The 23915-nt window shown below is 42.2% G+C and overlaps 1 protein-coding gene across 1 annotated transcript in view; it reads left to right on the forward strand.

Annotated features, from left to right (window-relative positions):
• The first annotated feature begins 1002 nt into the window (after positions 1-1002).
• Positions 1003-23915, forward strand: part of paxip1 (PAX interacting (with transcription-activation domain) protein 1) — a 30701-nt gene continuing 7788 nt past the window's right edge. Inside the window, exons 1-16 of the mRNA XM_036556527.1 lie at positions 1003-1195; positions 2512-2646; positions 3499-3542; positions 4521-4584; positions 4674-4784; positions 6648-7277; positions 7504-8398; positions 10417-10511; positions 12730-12822; positions 14345-14482; positions 14991-15112; positions 16635-16819; positions 18681-18724; positions 20764-20831; positions 22954-23056; positions 23381-23549. Coding sequence (XP_036412420.1) covers positions 1115-1195; positions 2512-2646; positions 3499-3542; positions 4521-4584; positions 4674-4784; positions 6648-7277; positions 7504-8398; positions 10417-10511; positions 12730-12822; positions 14345-14482; positions 14991-15112; positions 16635-16819; positions 18681-18724; positions 20764-20831; positions 22954-23056; positions 23381-23549 — 2977 coding nt within the window. The 5' untranslated portion in view covers positions 1003-1114. The remainder of the gene's footprint in view (positions 1196-2511; positions 2647-3498; positions 3543-4520; positions 4585-4673; positions 4785-6647; positions 7278-7503; positions 8399-10416; positions 10512-12729; positions 12823-14344; positions 14483-14990; positions 15113-16634; positions 16820-18680; positions 18725-20763; positions 20832-22953; positions 23057-23380; positions 23550-23915) is intronic.

Below are 23915 nucleotides of genomic sequence, written 5' to 3' on the forward strand. Positions count from 1 at the left end.
TCACTTTGTTCTTCATCATCACGTTCTTCTTCGTTATCTTAACCAGAGTCATCATCACCACTTTACTCTTCATCATCATTATTTTTTAGTTCATCTCTACCTCCATCGTCTTGTCGTCATCACCATCATCACTTTCTTTTTCATTATCATAACCTTCATTATCATCATCACTGTTAATCCTCATCATCGTAGTCATTATCACTATCATCTTCATCATCATCACGTCCTTCATTATCTTAATTGCAGTTATCATCACCACCTTTCTTGTTCATTATCATCACTTTGTCTTTCACCTCCATCAACATCGCCACGTTCTTCATTATCTTCATCATCGTAGTCATCATCAAATTTCTTCTTCATCAGCATCATCACTTTCTTTTTCATTATCATAACCTTCATTATCATCATCACTTTTTTGTCATCATCATCATCAATGTTAATCCTCATCATCGTAGTCATTATACTATCATCTTCATCATCTTCATCATCATCATCACGTCCTTCATTATCTTAGTCGCAGTTATCATCACCACCTTTCTTGTTCATTATCATCACTTTGTTCTTCATCATCACGTTCTTCTTCGTTATCTTAACCAGAGTCATCATCACCACTTTACTCTTCATCATCATCATTATTTTTTAGTTCATCTCTACCTCCATCGTCTTGTCGTCATCACCATCATCTCCTCCTTCCTCAGTTCACTGACGCCTTATCTTTACATTTGGCGCCTTAACTGCTCAAAATTCGTGCGAATGGGATGTAGCTCCTCCCCCGACCGGTACATCTTGCGTTTGAAGAGGGGTGACAGACGCTTCTGTTTTTATTATTTTTCCCAAAACACAAACGCATTTATGTTCCAATTGTCTCCTCCCCATTGTGCCCTCACTTTATGCATGAATGTGGAAATAAATCTTACCAATTTCACGTAATTTTCTCAACAAACAGAAGCGTAGCAGTCAGCCTCCCCTTCTGGAGGAGTAGCAGGTCCGCCGGTTCGGCTTTGGCGCTCTGGCTGGGCTCCGTCTCTGCGAGGCTGGCTGCTGACCTGACCGAATAATGCCCACTTTTATCTCCTCTAGTCCGCTCTAAATCGCCCAAATCGTGTCCAAAACAATGTCGGAGGAAGAGCTAAAGGTTCCCGATGAGCTTTTCAAGGACGTAAAGTTCTACGTGGTCGGTGATATTGACCAAAAGGTGAAAGTTTCCTTTCGTTTCGATGCTAGTTAGCTACAGTAGCGTTAGCATAACAGAGCGAGCCAGTCGTTTTCAGTGAGCCGCACTTTTCAGACAGGACTCTCCTTCATTTATGTACACAAAGATTATCTGTGACGTTAAGGAATAAATCAGTTAACCCAGTTAAACCAGAATGATAGGCTTAATCAAGTTACCCTAAACGCAACTAGCCAGCCGCCTCCTTCATGGGCAGTGTTAGCAGGTTAGCTAGCTTAGCTAACTGGCGAATACACGATATACATGCTTATGTAAACATTACGTTTCATATACTTATATATGTATAGATTATATCATGATCAGGACGATGATCTGTGTATTGAACATTGTCACAAAGACGGCTGGCTATAGTGGTTGACCGGCTGACCAGCTGTGCTGTGAAACGTTGAACTGACCTCTCAGATTCTGCCGCCCGGCTGATGTTGTTATTGTTTTTCAGCAGTAGATCTTCTCACTCAAAGGGGAGTTCCACCAGTCTTTCAAAATTTCCGAATAATTCAGTCCTTGAGATGTAATCAAAGTCATTCAAAGAGGTGAAATTAGAGAAACTTAGCTACAGACTCTGATTTCTTTACAGTGGTGGTGATGGACACCAGGGGTCACGATGTCTGCAGTGCAAATATAGCCGTTTTATTTAACCTACTGTCCAAACCGCCAGTGAACCTACACGAGTCTTCTGAGTGTTTATATGTGATGGTGATGATGGTGAGTTTTGTTTGAGGACTATTTTTGCCATACAACAGCCTGCGTGCGCCCCTCCTCCATGAGTGGATTAAAAATACACATAAGTCAAAATCGCAAAACTATTGTTAAACGGTGTCTCAGACATCAAGCAAAGTATTCAGAAGCATTTCATATGGTAACGTTCTGTGAGGGAGCTTTTAGAGGTGGACGTCTGGTTCCTATCACCACCAGTGTGAACGATTCCAACTCGGTAAGTTTCTGTAGGACAGAGTGTTTCACATCAGACCGCTCTCAGGCTTCGAATAATGTGGAATTTGAAAAATCAGTGGAGTTCCCCTTTAAGACCACACTGAATTCTGGCTGCATGTTATTCTTCAAGGCAGTGTCTGATGAAACTACTTGTTTCACGTATGGATATTGGGCTGTCAGTCTGTCAACTAAAAGGGGACGAAAGCCTGTAGGTCGAAGTCCTTAGATTCTCTCTTATTCGCTGTCCTGACACATTCTCTTTAATGGATATTACATGTCGCTTTTCCCCTGACATTCTCCAGTTCATAAAGCTTAAACTGAGTCCAGTGTTGTCTGTGCAAGTTTAGGTGGTGCAGTTGCTAAAAGCAGGGAAGGGTAAAGAAGTGTCCTACAATGCCCTCGCCACCCACATCATTGCAGAAGATGGAGACAATCCGGAGGTTGGCGAGTCACGGGAGGTGTTTGACCTGCCTGTTGTGAAGGTAAGCATTATTGCACGTACGACGGCACAGGTGTCATTTTTGCACACTGGCATACAGAAGTGCTTGCGCAAAAACCACAGTTTGCATTTAAGTAGGCCAGACGTGTAAATTTCGCGATGCTTACTTTACAACATCTTGTCACTGTGTGTGTATTAAGGTTGCACACTATGGACAAAATACCGTATTGCTGTTATTTTGCTACCAGGGCTGTCATGATTAATATAATTGATCATGATTATTTGCATTGTTTTGTGTAGCTTTTGTCTTTTGACCGTAATGAAATTTGTTTTTTACTTTTAAAAAGCAGTGCATTTTGTTTAAGCTATATGAGTGGACAAAATCAGAGTGTATGTATTACTTCGAGTAATTTACTAACATTATGTTTGTGATACGTGTACACAGTTCACGTCAGTGTGAACATGAAAACTTTTAAACCCTTGCGTATAGCATGCAAGTGACTGTTATTTAGTCTACACTGCTATGGATGGTTTAAAGGGGTCAAACTAGGAAAATATTTAAATTGCATTAACTTATACAGGACAGCACTAATTACTGCAAGTTTAGATTGTGTTATATTTATATGTGTGTGTGTGTGTGTGTGTGTTTGTGTGTGTGTGTACATATGGTCTAATTGTTTGTAGAATTAAATGACTGTTTTGATTCATATGAAAGAAATTCTGCGAAGAAGTCAGTGGTTGGGATACTCAGTGGACACGAAAAATGTTTTGTAAGGGCTTCTTTGCACGATTGTGGTAGTGATTAACAAATTCTATAATGGTACAGCCCTAGTGTGTATATGCAGAAGGTTTTGAAATCACTGTATTAACCTTGTTATGATGTTTTGTGTTTCAGCCCAGCTGGGTGATACTGTCCGTAAGATGTGGAGACTTGCTACCGTATCCTTCTTAAATAGCTGGATTTTTCCAGGAATAGTTTTGAACGTGAATTCCAGGTTTCTCCTAAACTTAACCCTTTAAACCGTAGGGATCTTCTAGTGCTCACTCTCATAGCTACATAACCTACACAGTAGTTACCAAATAGTTAATAGTAGTTACTGAATAATGACTAGATAAGTTTAACGGATTATGTTGCTACTTTATTAGTGGAGAGATGTACAGTACTGTGCAAAAGTCAGAGAACACGCATTAGTTACTTTGCTTTTCAGTCAAAAAGGGCCATGAAGTACAGTTTATTCCTTTTCAGGAAATATTCCTGAGGAGAATAGATGAGATAATTCACTTGTATAAGAAAGAGGAAAGACAAAAGAAAATAAGTGAAAAACAGGATTTTCAAAATTGATTAAAGGATGTAGAGAAAGTGGGATTCCTAACAGCTGTGCATGACGTGGTAGACACCAAAACTGTCTAGTAAAAGCTTTCATCTCTGAGAGAGAGGAGAAAATCAAGCTGCTTCGGATCTGAAAACATCCACAGGTGTTTCTGTCCATCCTTCCACTGTGAGAAGACGACTCGGCGCTGTGGGTCTGAAAGGATGTAGACAAAATGATGAAAATTTGCAAATAAAGAAGCTGCTGGTGTTCTCAGAACAATGGACTGACCACCCTGGAGTTCAGACCTCAGCATCATTGAATGCATTTGGGATTAGATTGTGAGAAGCAGGAAATGTTGAAGTATTTGATATTATATTTAGTTGTTGAGGCTTCTGTGTAATTTTTTTTTTGCTAAATGTTTCCTGGTTTTTCCTGACATTAAAAAATGAATAAATAACCTGGAAATTAAATAAATAAGCCATTTTGCACAGGTTTATGCTCAAGTCTGAAGCAGAAAAAGCTCTGTATTTGTAAATAAAGCTTTACATATATTTATTTCATTTATACGGCTCACTTATTGACACCTTGACCATTAATAAATCAGGGTTACAGGGTTTTCACCAGAATCTGGGCAGCTGTTCTTTGGCGTCCGAGCGTGTTTACCTCACGTAAGTTTTTACTGTCTACCTCGTCAATAGACGTCTGTTTATCATGCTTTTTAAACATTTAAATGACTTGGTTTGTATTTGATTTAAAGCTGGCAGAAGACCTCAGCACCCTGTGGGCCTTTATTACGTTCTATGGAGGCGAATGTCAGCTGAATTTCAACAAGAAGTGCACACATCTGGTGGTCCCTGAACCTAAGGGGGTAAAAACATCTATTTGTCTTCTCGTGCTGGAGTTTATAACCAATGTTTTCCATTTGCATTTAGATTTGGCCTGATCAGTGGTGAGTGCTGAACGTTTTCTTGGTTCAGTTTTACGGCCAGTGAGTTCCTTTAATGGTGCCGTTGGCTTGGTTTAACAGCCGGTCGTCTGCCCTCAGTGCGTGTGCAGCCTTTGTGCTGGTAGGGGGTGTGTTTATTAGCCCTGTCTTTGGTGTTGATGCCCTTTGTGGACTTGATTGGTCGAAGGTTTTATGGTGTCCAGCGTGACATTTCCTGTGTACATTGCCTTTATGGTCGTCAAAGTCGTTCTACTCTACAGCTTTTCTTTCAGATCAGCCATGTAACGTCTTATCATGTGGTTTAATATAAAGGGAATGACTTCGTTTCAACCAGGTAGCTGGAGTCTCATCAGTGTAATATTAACAGTTAGAATCGAGTGTCCGGAACAACAGCATGCATATTGAATACTTTGTAAATGTAAGATGAGAAGTCTGCTGTTAGGAGGTACTGCTAGTAGGAAGCATAAAAACATACAGGTCAACTTATATTTAGGTTTACAAGGGGACGAGGCTGAAGTTGGCTTTCTATTCTCCAGCTGCTTGTTCGAATTTTCCTGTTCCACTTTAAATAGTGACAGCATTCTGGACTCGCTCGCCGCCGTAGTTAGAACTGTGATACAGTCATTTTCCAGTAAAATGTCGTGGAGCATCTGCGGCAAGCAAAAAAAAAATGAAACCTCAAAGTGTGCAAGCTTGTAAGGTCTTGAAGGCGCTTTTGGCTTCGCACAACCCTCAAGAATTTAGTTTTGCAAGAAGTATGCTGAGTGCTTTACAGTCCCAAGACTTATTTGACTAAACACAGGCCAACAGACTTCCTTTATTCGATGTCTCACACACGTCTAAATTCTGATTCCTGCCAGAAAATAAAAGCTTAAAATCACTAAACACATCTTCCACTTTGTGGGGTTATGTACGCTTTCAAGGCTGTGGCATTGTCTCCAAAATGCTAGAACAGTCCTGATCCGGTATGGTTTTTCCAGCTTTGCATTCCTTTTAAATTATGAAGTTTTTTTTTTTTCCCCAAATCTAACTTAATAATCTGGTTGATAATCAAGTCCCATATCTTTTGAGTGAGTGAGCCATTTTGAATATTTTCAGTACTTTACACCTCTCTTAAAAGAACTGAGTGGTGTAGACTCTGACACCTTTACACAACCGTGTGATTTAAAAGTGAAGCTAAATTCAGTTGTAAATGTTCTCAGTTCTCAAATTGCTGAGCATGCAGATACAGGCCAGTTGTCAGTTGTCGGTTTAGGCTGAATAACAATGTGGTGTTGGTGTTTTTACAAAGTAGTATTTTGCCCGTCTACATGAAAACACTGGAAGCGTTTTCCAAAATCTCCACACAGGAGAACAAAAATGCCATTTCCATGTTTTATTTTGGACAGGAGGCCAAAAAAACTACGTTGTCAGGACACCTGTATATTTGGGCACAGGGCCTAAGTCACTTGCAATTGGGTGGCTTAAAACCAACATCACATTTTCATTATGCAGGGTTAGCTGACTTGCTAATGCTGGTTGGGTTCCGGTTTTTTGTTCTAGCCAATGATTCTAGGTAGTTAGCCAAGTTTTCAGTAGCATGGTAGAAATAATAGCTAGCTATGCTAGTCTAGCTGTACTTATGGATGTTTGAACACTGTCTTTCCATGGTTGACCCACCCATGATTACGTAACGGTGACTGGCAGCATAAATCCTTAAGGCGAGTCGAGATGGAAGACATGTCAAAAGATCAGTGACGTTCTTTTAAGAAACATATCTGTAAAGTTTTTTTTTTTCTTCCCCAGGCAAAGTACGAATGTGCTTTGAGACACAGCAGCATTAAAATAGTCACCCCTGAGTGGATAATAGACTCCGTCAAAGAGAAAGAGAGAAAGGATGAGGCTCTGTATCACCCGCGACTCACCTACCATGAGGAAGAGGAGGAAGAGGAAGAGGAAGAAGGGAGTGAGTATGAAAATGAGCACAGCTCCGAGGGCAGCTCTCGCAGCAGGCGCTCTAGCCCGACCTCCTCCCGCGAGGCCACACCCTCCAGACGCCACACCCGCTCACCTTCTCCCAAACCTGGCCGCAGGCCAGAGCTCATGTTCGACGACTCTGACGACTCCAGCCCAGAGAAGGAGGAGCGTAACCTGAACTGGACTCCAGCCGAGGTGCCCCAGCCTGGCACGGCTAAGCGTCGTCTGCAGCCGGGAAAGGACACGGGCCTTATCAACCTTTGCGCCAATGTACCACCCGTACCAGGCGCAGTGGGCCCTGCAGATGCCCGGTTGGGGGGTGCAAGTGGGCCTGGCATCCCCCCAGGAGCGGAGCGCCCGGAGATGATTGGCGGATGGAACGCAGCGGCCAGACCGCTGCGAAACATAACCAACAGTAGCGAGCCGCAGCAGGTCAACCGCCCACCCAACGTCACTCATGTAAGACAGACCTTTTACTGCTATTTACACACCTTAAACACTAGGCTTATTACACTGTTATTAATCATTAGGCTTATTATTCAGTAATGATTGTCACATATTTGAATCGTTTAGTAACTAACGTAAGAAATATAGTTTTTATTTCTGATTCTTTATAAGGAACTTTAGACTTTAATGGGCTGGTACTGATACTTTGTAGTGCCTGATGATATTATCTTAATTACAGATCCTTCAGACTCTGTCTACCTCTGCTAAAGGCATGGAGCAGCAGGGCAGTCAGGGCCAGCCTGGTGTGCCCAACCAGGTGCTCTTCAACCCTGTGAAGCCTCCTCATCAACAACAGCTCACTCCTGAAGCACAGCAGCAGTTACTGCAACAACACCAGCAGCAGCAGCAGCAGCAGCAACAACAGCAACAACAAGCACATCAAATCCCTCCACAGCAACAACAGCAGCAACAACATGCACAGCCAATGCTTCAGCAGCATCCCATGATGCACCTGCAACAACAGAGCATGCAAATGCACCATCAGCAGCAGCAACAACAGCAGCAGCAGCAGCAGCAGCAGCAGCAGCAGCAGCAGCAAGGATTCCCTCAGATGCCCCAACAGCAGCATCAGTTCCTTCAGCAACAGATGCACCAACAAATGTATTCGCAACAACATCAGCAGCAGCAGCAACAACAGCATGCCTTCCTGCAGCAGTTGCGACCACAGTTGCTGCGGCAGCCGTTGCAGCAGCAGCAGCAGCTGCAGCAACAGCAGCATGCATTGCAGCAGTTGCAGCAGCTCCAGCAGCACAGGGTCCAGCTGCAGTTGCAACAGCAGCAGCAGCAGCAGCAGCAACAACAGCAACAACAACAGCAAAATCAGCAGCAGATGCACCAGCAACATTTGCAGCAACAGCAGCAGCATTTCCTGCAGCAGCAACAACAGCAGCTCCAGCAACAACAACACCTGCAGCAGCTGCAGCAGCAACAACAGCTGCAGCAACAGCAGCAGCAGATGCAAAGCCAGCCACAGCTGCAGCATCACAACCCTGAGGCCCTGCAGCATCAGCAGCAGACAACGTTGCAGGCTGTGCAGCTGCACCAGCTGTTTGGGCATGAGCCGGGGCAAGACAGTAAGTACAGCTGTCGGCCCGTATTGATAATGCCCTGTGGCTAGAGTGTTATTCATTCATGGACAGTGCTTGTTGTGCATGGCTGTACCAAAACAAAAGAGATCGGGATTCGTTGCCCTTCACATTAAGTGGAGCTGTACTGAATGTCTTCATTTGGCTTTGTTCATATGTTGGAGTTTAAAGCGGAACTCCAGTGATTTTGCAAAATTACAATCATTCAGTGTTTTAAATATAAACAAAGTTGTTCAGAGTCGTTCTGTGTGAAAGGCACCTTTCTAGAGAGGTTTACAGAGTCAGAGTTGTTCACCGTTATAGTACTAGGAACCAGACATCTGAAGCACTTAATGGCTCTAAAAACTACATCCGCTCCCGAGTGGCGCAACCGTCTAAACGTTGGCCTGATCATCAGGAGATCGCGAGTTCGATCCCTGGTGATGCTACAGCCGTCCGTAGCTGGGAGTCTGAGAGAGCACAGTTGACCTCGCTCTCTCTGGGTGGGTAGGATGGCCCCTCCTTCTCCCCCCATCACTCAGCGCGATGCTAGTCAGCGCAGGCGTCTGTTAGCTGACGTAACAGATCTGGCGGTTGGCGCTTTCCTCCGAGCGCGTTCGGCTGTCCAGTGACGTTGTGTGAGCGGCAGTTCGAAAAGAAGCGGTGGTTGGCTTCACAGGTCTCGGAGGAAGCCTGTGTTAGCCTCGCCCTCCTAGCGTTGATAGCATCGTGTGATTGGGGGAGTCCTAACTAGCGGGTGGAATTGGAGACGACTAAATTGGGGAGAAAATCGGGTAAAAATAAAAAAAAACAAAACAAAAAAAAAACTCCATCCTGTTAAGTGACTACCCAAATTGGTTATGAATGCGTTGCTTGATACCTGAGACATTGTTGTAAAGTTTTGGCTTAAAACGTATTTTTAGTATAAACTGTTACTCCAGGATTACTTCCTCTCAAAACCGCATTCTCAACTAAGACCAGTGCGTGCTGACTAACATGCCTTTGTTGTCACCAGCCTGTAGTTCAGCACGGCGAACGCCATCAGCAGCTTTTATTTACAGTTCGTTTTTACAGTTTTCTTGCTTATTTTGGAAGATCACAGAGTATATGGAGGACTTCGAGGAGGTGTGTTTCCAAAATGTTGTAGAGCTATATTGATTTGAACCAGACCACACAAATGAGTTGCAGTGGCTTTAAGAAGAGAGAGAGAAAGAGAGAGACTGAACCCGCCAGTGCTGAAGCAGAACAACACAGGGCAAAGGGAAATTAGTGTTAACAACAAGCTACTTGCTACTCTGCTTACCAGTTTATGAGGTAGGACAGCGAGGTACATGGTGCGCACGTTAGACAGTCTGTTGTAGGCTAACGGCTAACAGTGATATATGCACAGAGGCAAAATGCCAACAAATTTATTTCACTCACAAACGTTTCTGACCTCGATTCCAGTTTCTGTGGTGGAAAATACAACAGAGGGGACAGCAGGTTTCTTCAGCAGCCGCCATTTGAAGAAATCCGCTTTGTTTTTTTGTTTTGAGTAAGTTAGTCTTTGTCGGTGAAGTTGTTCGACTTTGGTATTTGTGTGTATCTTCAAAACAAGCCACAAGCCTCATGAATACTTACATCTGCTGTGAGTTTTGTTGACCACGTGCGACGCAACATCACCAACCCAGTCAACACAAAACGTGTGCAGGGCAGAGAGGTACATGCAGGACATTGTAAGGAAAAAATAATACCCAAAAAAACCTTATTTTTTCAAACCTAGCACTATTTTACCATTATCAGCAGGACACAAAAACGTATGATGCATGTAAGTTCACTGGTCATTTTGGATATCAGACAAAATGGTGATATTTGTAGTGTAGGCAAAACGACATCTGGTTCCTAATACTACAATGGTGAACAATTTTGACTCTATAAATTGCTCTAGAAAGGCACCCATTGAATAATTAAGTCATTTTGCAGAATCAGTGGAATTCCCCTTTGAAGGCATGTCTTTAGATATTTATGTTGTCATCCATTCTGTTCAGTCCCAGAAGATGGCTTTTTGGTTGGCTGTGTCTTCGCCATCGCCGACTATCCAGAGCAAATGGCTGATAAGCAGTTACTGGCCACGTGGAAGCGGGTAAGCTCTCAGACTGTCATCTGGCAGGTCAAAGAGAAATTAATTTTACACGATTTTCCATTTAGCTCACATTATTTGGTGTCCATGTTGCTTCTTTAGTTTTAAACTGGATCTATGAGGATAATAGCTAACAGTCAGTAATCTTTCCTCTAAATCCGTCGCCAGAGCTTCTCTCAACCTGCTCAAACCTCTTCATTAAGGTCATGCAGTCTTGATATGGTTTAGTGCACAGTACAACTTGCTGCGAGACACAGAAATGAATACGAATTTACCGTGCAGTTAATTGGTACAGTCAGCCGTTTTAGACAGCAGGGGTTAGGGCTGAACAATTTTAACGAAAATGTCTGATTGCGATTCTTTTTAACCAAATTTTGTGTTGTGATTTAAAAGTGATTATTTTCTGTAAATTAAGCTCCATTTCAGACTTGAGCCTTAATGTATTGTGCCCAACTGCCAGTTGACAAGCTTTGCGTTATTAGATAAAATATCCCCTAGTAAAACTTAAGACAGCGACGAATAATGTAGGAAACTATAACTGTTCATCTTTAAAAATGGAAATAGAAATCACAAACATAATCTAAAGACCATATGTCCCCATGACACGCATGAACTGTTGGATGGATGAATAGTCGGACTGTGCAGGGGAGTCAGAATTCAGCAGAACTGCCTACTGTGTTTAGCAACACAGTGAAGTTTTGTTCATTTTAGGGCTGGGCGATTGGACAGTGTAATCGGTTATCGTCGATGATGGACAAGTAAGTCGATGGTGATGTGTAAAAGGTAGTAATCGCTGTTTTGGTAAAAGACTTGAAAGAATTAGAGAGAACTAATTTACCATTAAACAGCTTGAAAAATGCTTTGGGAAACTGGGGTTCACGTTTAAGAAGTGTCCAGACTCGCACATCAGTTGTTTGTTTTCATACACATAGGGAGAGAGAGGTGTGGTACTCTCTCTGTAATGCTAGCTTTAGGATTCCCCTTAATTTACGAGTGGAATCGAAAATGAATGCCGACGTGCTTCGGAACTTCAGCTCACCTCAACGTGAATCACTCCAGTGGAAAAAATGAGCTAAAATCAATGGATGTCGGTGTAGATCAGCTGAGTTAACTCTAACCTGGCGAGAAAGTTAGTCCGATCCTTGTGTACGGCCAGCGTTATCAGAAAAAGTTACTAATTAATAATAAATAACTCTTAAAACACTGAGTAATTATGGGGCCTTTAAAACTTTCAGTACAGTAACCTCCCCACTGTCTCTGCTGCCCGAGTAAAATGTGCAGTATTTTCTGTACAGATTGTGTCTCTGTGGTTATACTTAGCTGAATTTTGAAAACGCTGCTGTAACGAAGGACCTTGGTTTTAATGTGGAAAGCACGTTGGCATGGCTTTGGAAATCACTGTCAGGCTGGAGTTTCTCCAGCAGGGAGCACTGTTAGCATGCAAGTTACCACAAATTTGCAGCAGAAGCAGCTCATAATCGCATGTGTTTGCAGTAACGTTTATTATAACGCCAGGCTACTCAGTATCATGTCTAATATGTGAGCGTTTATAAAGATTTTCATCGAAGCAGATGATGTTAACGAAGCATATGAACTAAAATAGAATAGAAAGTAGGTCAAAGCTGCAGCAGCCAGCATGTATTTGTTTTGGGGTGGCCGGGGGAGGGGGGTGATATAATCGATAATCTTTTAACTAAAATATAATTAGCATGATATTTTCAGGCATCACCCAGGCCTAGTTCATTTGGACAGCTTACGGTAAGTCATACTGTGCACTAAACTACATTGACAAGTGTGCTTGACCTCAAAGAAAAGCTGGATGCAGTGTGAGCAAGTATTTATAGTAATGGTTTGGGTGACTATTGACTTCTCATGTCTGTTAGCTACGTTACCTTTGTAGCTCCACATTTAAACTAGAAAAGTTAGGACACCAGACATGCGTGGACTCATAGAGCACTAAGTAGGAAATTGTGTACATTTTGTTTTTTCACTGAACCATTCCTAAAAAACTGGTTGAAAGGAGGTTAAATCTAAAGGTGCCCAGCTCCAGTCTTGAGTGACCACTTCAGCGTTAGGATGAATAAAACACCTAAGATTTAAAATCTCTTTGGGACCCCTTTGTTTATATTCAGTGCAATTGTTTCAGAATCCTTCATGCTCTGGAGGTGATGCGTTCTAATAATCTAATAATAATCAGTAACCACATTTCTCTTAAACCTAGATAATTCAGGCATATGGAGGTTCCGTCGACTCGGCTTTGAATCGCTGCACTCACTTGCTGTGTGAAAGTCAAGTCAGCAGCATGTACCTGCAGGTAAGAATAGCCTTTGCTCTTCTTTGATGTAAAAATATGCTTCATTGATATTTTGCGTCATATTTTAAGAAGTGCACTGATGCATCATGATACCTAAACGGGGGCCGCAGTTCATAAGTTGCACTTAACAAACCGGGACCAGAAACTTGTCCGTTTTGCTTGCCATCGCTGAGCTGTACATACAGGCCTAGCCCTGTTCTGTGACATTACAGATGGCTCATTAAGTGGCTGCAGGATAGCCTTGAGTTGTGGATGGTTCGCTTGGTATTTTAATAGTATTTAATAATGTACCACATTTGAACTAGTACTACTTTTTTAGATATGACAGAAACGGATTTAACACACAAAATAGGGAAACCACTTCTGAGATCTTTCTGTAGCCACAGCCTCCAGTTTGTGTCATTCATGTTTCTGAATTAGGGATGTGCGCAGATACTTGAGTACTTGGGGAACCAGTGTTCAAGTACTAAAATCCCTATTTGGGAATTCGTTACATTTCATCGTGGGAAGACAGAAAATATACATGCTAATGGTTTGTATGCATGTGTATTATGTTACACTTTGCTATGACAAAAAACAAGTTCTTATCTTTCGCATGTTGCCAAGGACATGTCGTTAAAGATGTGACTGAGAGGGCAGAAGTAGTGTGGCTGGCTCAGGTGTAGCTTTTTTGCTAATTAGGCTAACTACTATAATTCATGTTGGCTAGGTTTAGAAACAATGAACACATTTCTCTGACAAGCACATCATTGGCACCTCATCCACTTAGGAGACTGGTCTGGTCTGGTCCTCATCAGCATCCAGCACTGTAGCGGTTGGCTTTAGTGTTTGCTTATTAGCTCATCTGAACAAGCAGCCTTGTTACTCATCCAACACGAGAAACTACCAGTTTCCCTGGGTTCTGAAAAGTTCGTGTTTTTTAATTTTTTGGTCTCTTATAACTAAAAAAGTAAACCAAAAGCCCAATGTTAATTTCGAACGAAGTATTTTTCCCTTTCCTTAACCAGACGTGTATTCGTTAACTCTGTCAGATACTTTAAGAGGTCTGCGTAAGACTGATCGGAATCAGAATCATTTGTCCCGCTCCCGCCCGCAACTGAAACGTTTGGTACCGCTCCCGCCTGCCCAGTTCTCTCAAGGCGGACTGACATCCAATATCTGACACAGTCTAATCACAAATACATTATTATCTGCTGAGGTAACATGGCAGTCATGGCCATCAGGCTCTCTGCGAAGTAACTTTACTGAACGCCATTTATTCCCCGTAAACACGGAGCAGGAATTATTTTTGGTGTTTGATTGAATCAAAGTGAGGTCAGAGGTTCAGACCCTTAATATTTCTTTTAAGACATACTGTTAAACTATTGATCGTGGTGGTAATCGTGATCACGATATAGTTGCATCATGCCTTGTGTCATGCCATTGATAAGACTCGATCATAATGTTCCAGTAATGTCGTTATCTGGAGGTGAATGCTGCATTCGCCGTGACCTAAAACGCTGTACGTGATTTACCTTTGTAGGCTTTGAGGGAGGGGAAGCGCTGTGTGACGGCTCATTGGCTCAACACCATTCTGAAGAAGAAGAGGATGGTTCCTCCTCACCGGACCCTCCACTTGCCCTTCAGCTTCCCCCCAGGAGCCAAGCCCTGCTCACAGCATGTATGAAAACTGATAGTTTTTCTAGGAGTTTAATCTGAATGCTTTCAGATTAGGCTTGTGCACTTGAAGCCGTAGTCTGGCAACAATTGAATGTGCAAAAATATTTTAAACCTAGTCAGTCCGACAGGACGTTTGGTGTCTGCTTGTTTAGTTTTGCACTGCAGCTATGAAACTAAAGTAGCAAACAAGTAGATGTGCAAACTACATGCTTAAGTCATCTCATACTTGCCTCAAACTTCATCCATTCCTAAGTAATCTCAGATAAAATGGCTTATGGTTTCTGGAACTGTATAACATACTGTTATCTACAAAAATGGGCAAAAATACAGGCTTTTTAGCAACGTAGTAGAATGTGTAGCAGTGTAATACTAAAGAAGCTACCTTCAGAAACCTGTCTCGCTGTGTGATTTACTTTACTGAGCGCTTGATAGAGCTTGATAACTAACTGATGACCTATGCATGGCTCTCAGGGTGATTTTATGTGATTTATTTTTGCTGTTATTCTTAGATCATTTCAGTGACTGGATTTGTGGACAGCGATCGAGATGATTTGAAGCTCATGGCCTACTTAGCAGGAGCTCGCTATACAGGCTATCTGTGTCGCAGCAACACTATTCTCATCTGCAAAGAGTAAGATCATTCATTCGTTTATTCGTTTTGGCCTTCTCTCCTCTATCAGCTGTGTGCTTAAGGTAGGGGTTACACTACACGACTTTCACCCCGATTTTAGCCTTGATTTTCAATCTAACCGAGTCTGTGCTGGTTGGTTTTGGTCTGCAAATTTTTGGGTCGGTCGGATTCGACAGTTGGAGAGAGAATCGAGTCGTAATCTAGTGTAAACTGGTCAACGACTCAATCTGAACACACTCCTGTATCAGCCAATGAGAAACCGAGAGCGCAAAAGAAGAAAATACAGCAAGTAAACAGAAAAATGTCAAAGTCGCTCATGTGTGGAGGGAAGCTTTTTAATTAGCTGAGTTTAAGGCACAGTTGAGTTTATGTACGTTTAAAATTCTTAAAAAAATAATACAATAATGATCACAATTTTAAGTCAATGACCTTCGCTTAAACATATTTACCTGCTGCTTCTTTACTGCGTCAGCGCAAGTTCAGTGAGTCCCATCCGGTTCAGCAGCAGCTGAAAAGTTGAGTAGTGTGTGATCCCTAATCGTTTAGTGTGTGATCATCAATGTTTGTCACCCAAAAAAATCTGCAAAAACCAGTCGGGTAGCGTGAGGTGCCCAGTCTTTTCTTATCTGTTCAGACTTTAAAAGTCGTGTAGTGAATCCTAGGCTTTAGTTTAGAGCAGTAGAAACTCAAACATGAGGAGCATTGTTCATAAACCACAGTGAGTGGACTGGAATGAAACTGAAAAGGACAGAAGTATGTGTTTTCTGAACTCTTCAGCCAAGGACATGACCTGGTTTCACTTGGAAAACCCTATCGAAAGATTAAAAGATCTTCCCCCAGTTGAATATACAAAGCCTCTGCCGTGGAGTCAATAAATATTTCATGTTTAAACCTACATTTCTGTGTATTTCCACTAGTTCACCAAATTAGCAGCTTGTATTTCTTTAATACGTTGTTTCATTGTCCTTATATAAGACCATTATTAGCTTTAAGAAGCCTGTTTGTTGTTCTGGCTCAGGTAACTGACAGAAATGAAAAGCTGCCAGCCTTACTAATATACAAACGGGAATATCCTGTTCAGCCATTCTGTTTTATTTTCTTGTCCATTGATCTGGTCATTTAAAATGATGTTCAATGCAGTCACATGATGCATTATTAGTTTTTTGACTGGCTGTTTCATGATGCTTTTTTACGAAGTTGAGAATTTCAGAGTTTCAGGACGCTTTATGTTGTGCAATAGTGCATGTATGTTTTTTCCATGTAAACCCTGCCTAAATTTGACTGTATGTGTGTGAAATGTACCATATCATGTTTCATTGCTGAACATTTACATACATACAAATCTTTTTTTTCATAATTTATTTGTTCATTTTTTGTGTTCATGTATGTTAAAAGGGAAAATGTCCTTCTCATGAAGCTGCCATTTTGGAGATGAGGTTTCTGTTTGACAGCTGTGATATAAGTTTATGCTCGGGATGTATCAGGCAGCCGTACTCATCAGCCATGTTTGTGTTGTGGTCAGGCCGAGTGGACTAAAGTATGAGAAGGCGAAGGAGTGGAGGATCCCGTGTGTAAATGCCCAGTGGTTGTGCGACATCCTGCTGGGGAACTTTGAGGCTTTACGGCAGGTCCAGCACAGCAGATACTCGCAGTTTACCATGCCCGAACCTCTGGCGCCAAACCCACACCTCGTCCAGAACCTACTGGGTAAGATTCTGGAAAAATTGTACCAACTGAGGGTCTCCCAGGACTGGAACTAATGTCCGCTGGTCAAAAGCAGACTTGGTTCAGTTTTTAATGCTGATAATAAGGGCTGCCAAGCTCTTTCTGTATGCTTGGTAATATTTTCAGTTATTATAGTATTTATACAGATCAGATCAGCTCATTGTAGCCCTGTTTATTTGTTATAACAACAGTTTTTAAGTTTTTAATGGCCTACTTAATAATCCCTAATGAACCAGTTTTAAAGCATTCATTAACTTTTAATAAGGATTATCTTATTATAAAGTGGTACCAATATGTGTGTGTTTGAATTACAGTACGATAGGGCTGGGCGATAAAACGATAACGATAAGTATCGTGATATAACTTTTCCTCGATAGAGCGATAAGATAGGTTCGATAAATGTTCGATATAATACACCGTTCTCACACTTCCACGTTTTAGCGAAAGCCCTGGTGGCGTTTTCTACTGCAAGGAAAGCGACACTACTCTGCTGTCGCCAGGAGAGGGCGCACTTCCGAATTTTTCGACTTGATTAGAGAGGGAGGGGGCCACGAGTAAAAAAAAGGGTCGCCAAATATACTTTAGCAACGGCTGAAACGCAGAGTTATACATTCCCTGTCTGAGTGGAGCGACCGGCGATCTGCTCTCCTGTGACCGAGTGTGAGTGACGAGGTCAGTGGTGTAAATGTACTGTCCTACGGTGAACTCACCTCTTTCCATGCATCCTAACAACTTCAGCGGTGTTAAATCACGTCTGCAGCGCCGTGTTACAGCGCCAAACCGTCATATTTTAGTATTAGTGCATTCTCGAGCAACGAAAGTGAAAGAAAGTGGTTCATGTTTGAAAGTAAACTGAGGAAGCTGTGAGGCACTGGAGAGCGGGAGAGTGCTGTCTTTCCAGGCTAGCTGTTTTTAGCTGCTGGCTAATTGAAGCAGCGCTCCGGCAAAACACGGTGAATTGATGATACTGTAGATCAAACAAGACACAAAATCACCGCTTTCAGTTTAAACGTACCTAAAAGGAGGACTCTGTGACTGGTGTGAGAGATTCACACTGCAGATAATGCTTTTACACAGCGAGCGTCAGATACACTGCGGTTCACCCCTTAAACTACTACGATAGCATAGAGAAACCCAGTCGTCTAGCTGGTGTCTGAATACTGTGATCTGCTCTGACATGGATGTGGTAGGAGTGACCGCAGTGACCTACCGAACCGAGTTGACGTTGTTGAGAAACTAAAGAGTTTACCTCTGTTGTTGGCCACTTGTTTAGCGTTTGTAGCGGGGTAGCCGAGCGCTCGTCACCAGACAGCTAAAAATAATCTGTTTTCTTTCTTAAATCATGACTGTTACAAAAATTGCAGCTGTGCTTTTCCAGCTGATAAAAACAGCTCAGAAACTTTCTCCCACTGTCCCAAGACAGATTAGTGAAATGTTCCACTGTTTGCCGAGTGTTTGTCATGATCGGACCATAAGTGATAGTTTAAAACCACAGTTAACCACCCAGGAGCAAAATCAGCCTTCAAACGTGAAAGAAATCATGATCGCGATATGTATCGATATCGAACGATATGAATTTTGTTTATCGTAATAACATTTTTGGCCATATCGCCCAGCTCTACAGTATGATATGTATATGAATATCCATTATACATTCACAAGCTTAACCAGAATCTCAGAATATCAACATGTTCTGAGAACGTCGTCGGGTACTCAGTGTGTCAGAATCTGTCCCCGGGGGGGGGGTCACTGAAGTCTCTGACTTATAGCTGTATATGTTCTTTTCTTATGCCTCATTTCTTGGTTGATGTAGTGACTCAGCGCGTCTCCTTCTTCTTTGCAGTTGCTTGGCGGACTCCTGTCAAGGTCTCCCCAGAAGCGTTGGTGGTAAGAAGCCAGTCAGACTCTTTCTAAATGATTTCTCACTGTCTTCATAACGTAATCAGATACATGTGAGCTTTTTCAGACACACATTAAGCTTAGATGAGAATTAATTTACTGTGAAAGTGATAGTTTGGCTGCGTATCTAATTTAAACAATTTCCCTCTTTCCTAACATGTAGTCAGTCAGACAAGACACGTTTGGTGTTTGATGCCTAAATCATGATACTTGCCTCAAACCACTTTGAGTTGTTAAGTGATCTCAGATAGACTCGCTAGTGTGGTTTCTGACATTGTATGACACGGTTATCTATAAAATGTATGTTACATAGCTAAAAACTGTAATAGCAGCTATTCTCAAAATTAGTTTTGCCCATTTTATATAGAACAGTGTCAGAATTAACATAAGCAAGGTCAGGTTTGTCAAATAGTCTAACTTCTTGACCATTGACTGTTATGTACCTAGTCTACTGCCCATTTCTATTTTTCTTCCATGAAAAGATTGACATGAGATGAACGATGTATAAACTTCATTAGGTTATTTATTTATTTAACTTTGAAGATTAATTTGCAGACTAAAGTAAAAGTATGGCATATACAGTATTGAGCAAAGGTCAGAGAACACTTTTCATTTATTTACAGTACAAGTTATTTATTTTTTAGGGGGAAAAAAAAACAAAACATTTAAATTTAGCCCTAACAATTAAATATAATTGTAGCACGGCATGTGCTACCCTGGGCTCAAGGAGGACGCTGGAGGCAGGGTTCAGGGTTGCAGCAGCCATATTTCTTTAATCACACAAAACAAACAATACAAAACACCAAAACCTAGGCTGGCCACTTTTCAGTGGCTTCAGTCAGCTAGACTTTTCCGTCTTCTTCAAAATAAGCTTTTCAGCTCTTCTGTCTCTTGCTGCTGCTGCTCGTCCCTCTCTCTCTCTGTTCCCTCTCAGCTCTTTTAAAAGGTGCTCACACTGCCAGCCAGATCAGCATCAGCTGGCTCTCATTATGAGCACCTGAGCCAAGAGGGAACGAGAGCTCGCTGCTCCACCTCCTTGTCACCGCCCCCAGCTGGCAGCTCAGCCGCCCGGGTCGAACGTGAGGTATAATGGAGCGACCTCGCTGCGTAACAGAGGGCGGGGCCCAGGCGGCGGAGCTCGGGACTTGCTCCTTGCCCTGGTGCCTCTCTTTGCCGGCGCCGTCGTCGTCTTCCTCCTCCTCCCGCCATCACTCGGGTTACTCGGAGGAGCTCGGGCTTTGCGCTCCGCCCCCTCCCCACTCGCGGCTCTCTCCCTGCCGTACTGGCCGAGGTTCGTCGCCGCTGGTTGTTCGGGCCCCGCCTTCCTGCCGGCTCTCGCGGCCATCATCGTCGGGGCCCAGGGGGCGGGCGCATACCACAATAATATTAAATTTTTTATGTTTTTGTGGTGTGTCCACTGTTTGCCTTTACAACTTCCATTCTTTTCAAGAGATTTGCTTTTAGTTTTACAAAGAAATCTGCAGGGACATTTTTCCACACCTCCGAAGTTCAGTCTTAGAAGTTGGTTGAATTTTCTGCTTGTCACGATCCAAGTTCACCCATTCATTGATGTTGAGGTCTGGACCCGTCCATTGTTGTGAGAACACCAGCAACTACTTTGTGTGATTTACTTTTCTTCGTTATGGCTTCTTGACAGCTACACATCCTTTTAGACGCATAGAGCTGTCTTCTCACAGTGGAAGGTTGGACAGAAACACGTGTATGACAGTTTTGATGGTCTGCCAGGTTGTTAGGAGTCTATCTTTTAATCAATTTAATCAACTCCAAATTTGAAAACTTCTGTTTTATCACGTTTTCTTTTATCTTTCCTCTTCTTTTGCAAGTGGATTATCTAATCTCGGAAATATCTCCTGAAAAATAATGAACTTGCACTTAATGGTCATTTTGACTGGAAATTAAGTAAATGAAGGGGGTTCTCTAATGTTTTCACAGTGCTGTATTTATTGTAATATATTAATTCACAGTACTGACTGTGACTGTAATGTTTATGGTGTTTTCATGCTCAGAGCCTACGTCTGCAGCAGAAGCAGAAGCAGACGGAAGGCAGCTCACAGCCACCGGCCAAGAAACCCAAGTGAGTTCCGAATTATCCTTGATTTACACCCTTTAAATGCATTCATATATGTGTTAGGGATGTCAGAGTGACTAACAACGTGCTAATGCAACAAATTATAAAGCCACCATTTATTTAAATGCTGCTATTTAGGGCTGCCGATAATATGACATCATGATGCTTCAAGACGTTTTCGCGATACACAATAAGCATCACATTGTTTCGTTTTTCCAAGGTTTTGTAGTTGCAGTGAACAAAAAAAAGCAGCATTTTAAAAATATGAAAAAATATGAATACAGTGATTTTGATTCAGTCTATTATGTACTTCACTGATCTAATCCTATTAAACAGGTCTAATTGTGCTCTCTTTGTAATGAAACCTGCAGTTGGTCAGTGTTAAGTACTGACAGTATTCCCGATATACTCGGAAAAGCATTTTGAGATGTAATGAAATGACAACTGTTAACACATTTTTCGAATTTTATTATTGTGCAGGCTGAACACCATAATTGTAGCCCTCTCATTCAAATACAGCTACAGTAACTTTCAATACAATATTTAGTGTGTTTATATGTAACAATAACTTTCGGCAGACTATGTTATATATTGCTTGCGGGAAATCTATGAAGATTTGATTATTGCTATTTGTTAGAGATTTGCTTGTTTCTTTTATGTTGTACATAAGCAGTTTTGGATTGTGAGAAAATTCAAATCTAATTAACACCTTAAACAATAAGGGTCTGTATGCGGCTGTATATATAATAGTTAACGATTAATTATAGCACTTACTAAGTAATAGCTCTTAAAATTAACAGCTCAAAAACCTGCATGTAGGGCTGGGCGATAAAACGATAACGATGATTATCGCGATAAAACTTTTCCTCGATAGAGCGATACGACATGTTCGATAAATGTTCGATATAATACACCATTCTCACACTTCCACGTTCAGTGAAAGCCTTCGTGGCGTTTTCTACTGCAAGGAAAGCGACACTACTCTGCTGTCGCCAGGAGAGGGCGCACTTCCGAGTTTTTCTACATGATTAGAGAGGGAGGGGGCCACGAGTAAGATGAGTCTTTAGCAACGGCTGAAACGCAGAGTTATACATTCCCTGTTTGAGTGGAGCGACCGGCGATCTGCTCTCCTGTGACCGAGTGTGAGTGAGGAGGTCAGTGGTGTAACTGTACTGTCCTACAGTGAACTCACCTCTTTACTAACATCCTAACCAGCTTTAGCAACGTTAAATCACAATCCTCACAACTACAGCGCTGTTACAGCGCTCGGACAGTCATATTTAAGTATTAGTGCATTCCCAAGCAACAAGAGTGAAAGAAAGAAGTGGTTCATGTAAATTACAGCCCTGATTTATAGGAAAGTAAACTGAGGAAGCTGTGAGGCATTGGAGAGCGGGAGAGCGCTAGTTTTCCAGGCTAGCTGTTTTTAGCTGCTGGCTAACTTGAAGCAGCGCTCCGTCACTCCACAACACGGAGAACTGATGATACTGTAGATCAAACACGACACAAAAGCACCGCTTTCAGTTTAAACGTTCCTAAAAAGAGGACTCTGTTTGTCTGGTGTTGATATTTTGCGGTTCACCCCTTAAACTACTACGATAGAATAGAGAAACCCAGTCGTCTAGCTGGTGTCTGAATACTGTGATGTCATGTGTAGCGGGGTAGCCGAGCGCTCTGCACCAGCTAAAAATAATCTGTTATCTTTCTTAAATTATGACTATTACAAAACAGCCATGCTTTTCCAGCTGGCAAAAACAGCTCAGCAGACACTTTCTCCCACTCTCCCATGACAGATCTGTGAAATGTTCCATTGTTTGGCGAGTGTTCGTCATGTTCTGAACATAAAGGATAGTGTAAAACATGATATCGATATCGAACGATATGAATTTTGTTTATCGTGATAACATTTTTGTCCATATCGCCCAGCTCTACCTGCATGCATGTACATGAGTTTTAGCATACAATATAAAAATCAGTCTGCCTAAACTTTCACCATTGCATGCACCAGTTAAGAGATACCCAGGTACTGTAAAATAGCATGATAAAGTGTTGCTGTAACTACTCAAAGTACTGAAATGAAAATACCGAGTCCTCACTGGAAGCATACATTCATTATGTGCATCTACAGAATAGAGGAGCTGCCCACGCCAACCAAAAAGCTGCCCCCGGAGTCCACGCCATTTGTCTTCTTCACCGGCTTTGAACCACTGCAGGTCCAGCAGTACATAAAGGTATGCAGAACCATTGTGCGTCCTCACGTTTCACTGTAGAACCTGTAATTAGCTCCGTTTGAGAGTGGAAGAGGATATAACTGGTCTTTGGCTGCTCGTTAGCCTGCCTTTTCTGGTCCAGGTGTCTGAAGAGGTTCGCTTTAAATGAACACGTTTGGGGGAGAATAAATGCCTGCAGGCTTTAGTGGAGCTCAAAAGCTGAGAGAAATCAGTTTCTCATCTGAAATAACACTTACACAAGTGCCCTTTACCGAGTCTTCACGTTTTGTCTGTATTGAACACTGTCTCTCTCTATCCTCCTCTGTTCCTCTCTCACCCCTTCAGAGATTGTACGAACTCGGCGGTGAAGTAGCGGACAGCGCGCAGAAGTGCACTCATCTAGTGGCCAGCAAAGTGACACGTACGGTCAAGTTCCTGACGGCCGTATCGGTCGTTAAGCACATCGTCACACCGGAGTGGCTGCAGGAGAGCTGGAAGAGCCAGAAATTTGTGGGTGAGTCTGGCAGGAGGTGATGTGCAGGGATTGTGTGCTTCTGTTAAAACAGTGGTTTGGCCAAAAATCTAATATACACAATTTCCTGCTTAGCCCAGTCAGCCAAGACATGACATTTGCTTCTTGAGGCTGATGTTGCTAACAAATAAGAGAAGCTTATAGCCCATTTATTAGCATTGCACAAATTCCTTGACTGAATTAGGTGCTAATTGCCAGGTTTCGATTACTTGTCAGGCCTCATAAGTCCAGAAAATAATTTCGGTGAAAGGTTAAACCGAGTTGGGGGGCAACATGGACCTAATTTCATAGACTATTATTTACAGTAATATTAATGATAATAGCAGCAAGCCTGTTTTTTTTTTTTTT

The sequence above is a fragment of the Colossoma macropomum genome, unplaced genomic scaffold (assembly GCF_904425465.1).
Source record: "Colossoma macropomum unplaced genomic scaffold, Colossoma_macropomum, whole genome shotgun sequence".
Lineage (NCBI taxonomy): Eukaryota > Metazoa > Chordata > Actinopteri > Characiformes > Serrasalmidae > Colossoma > Colossoma macropomum.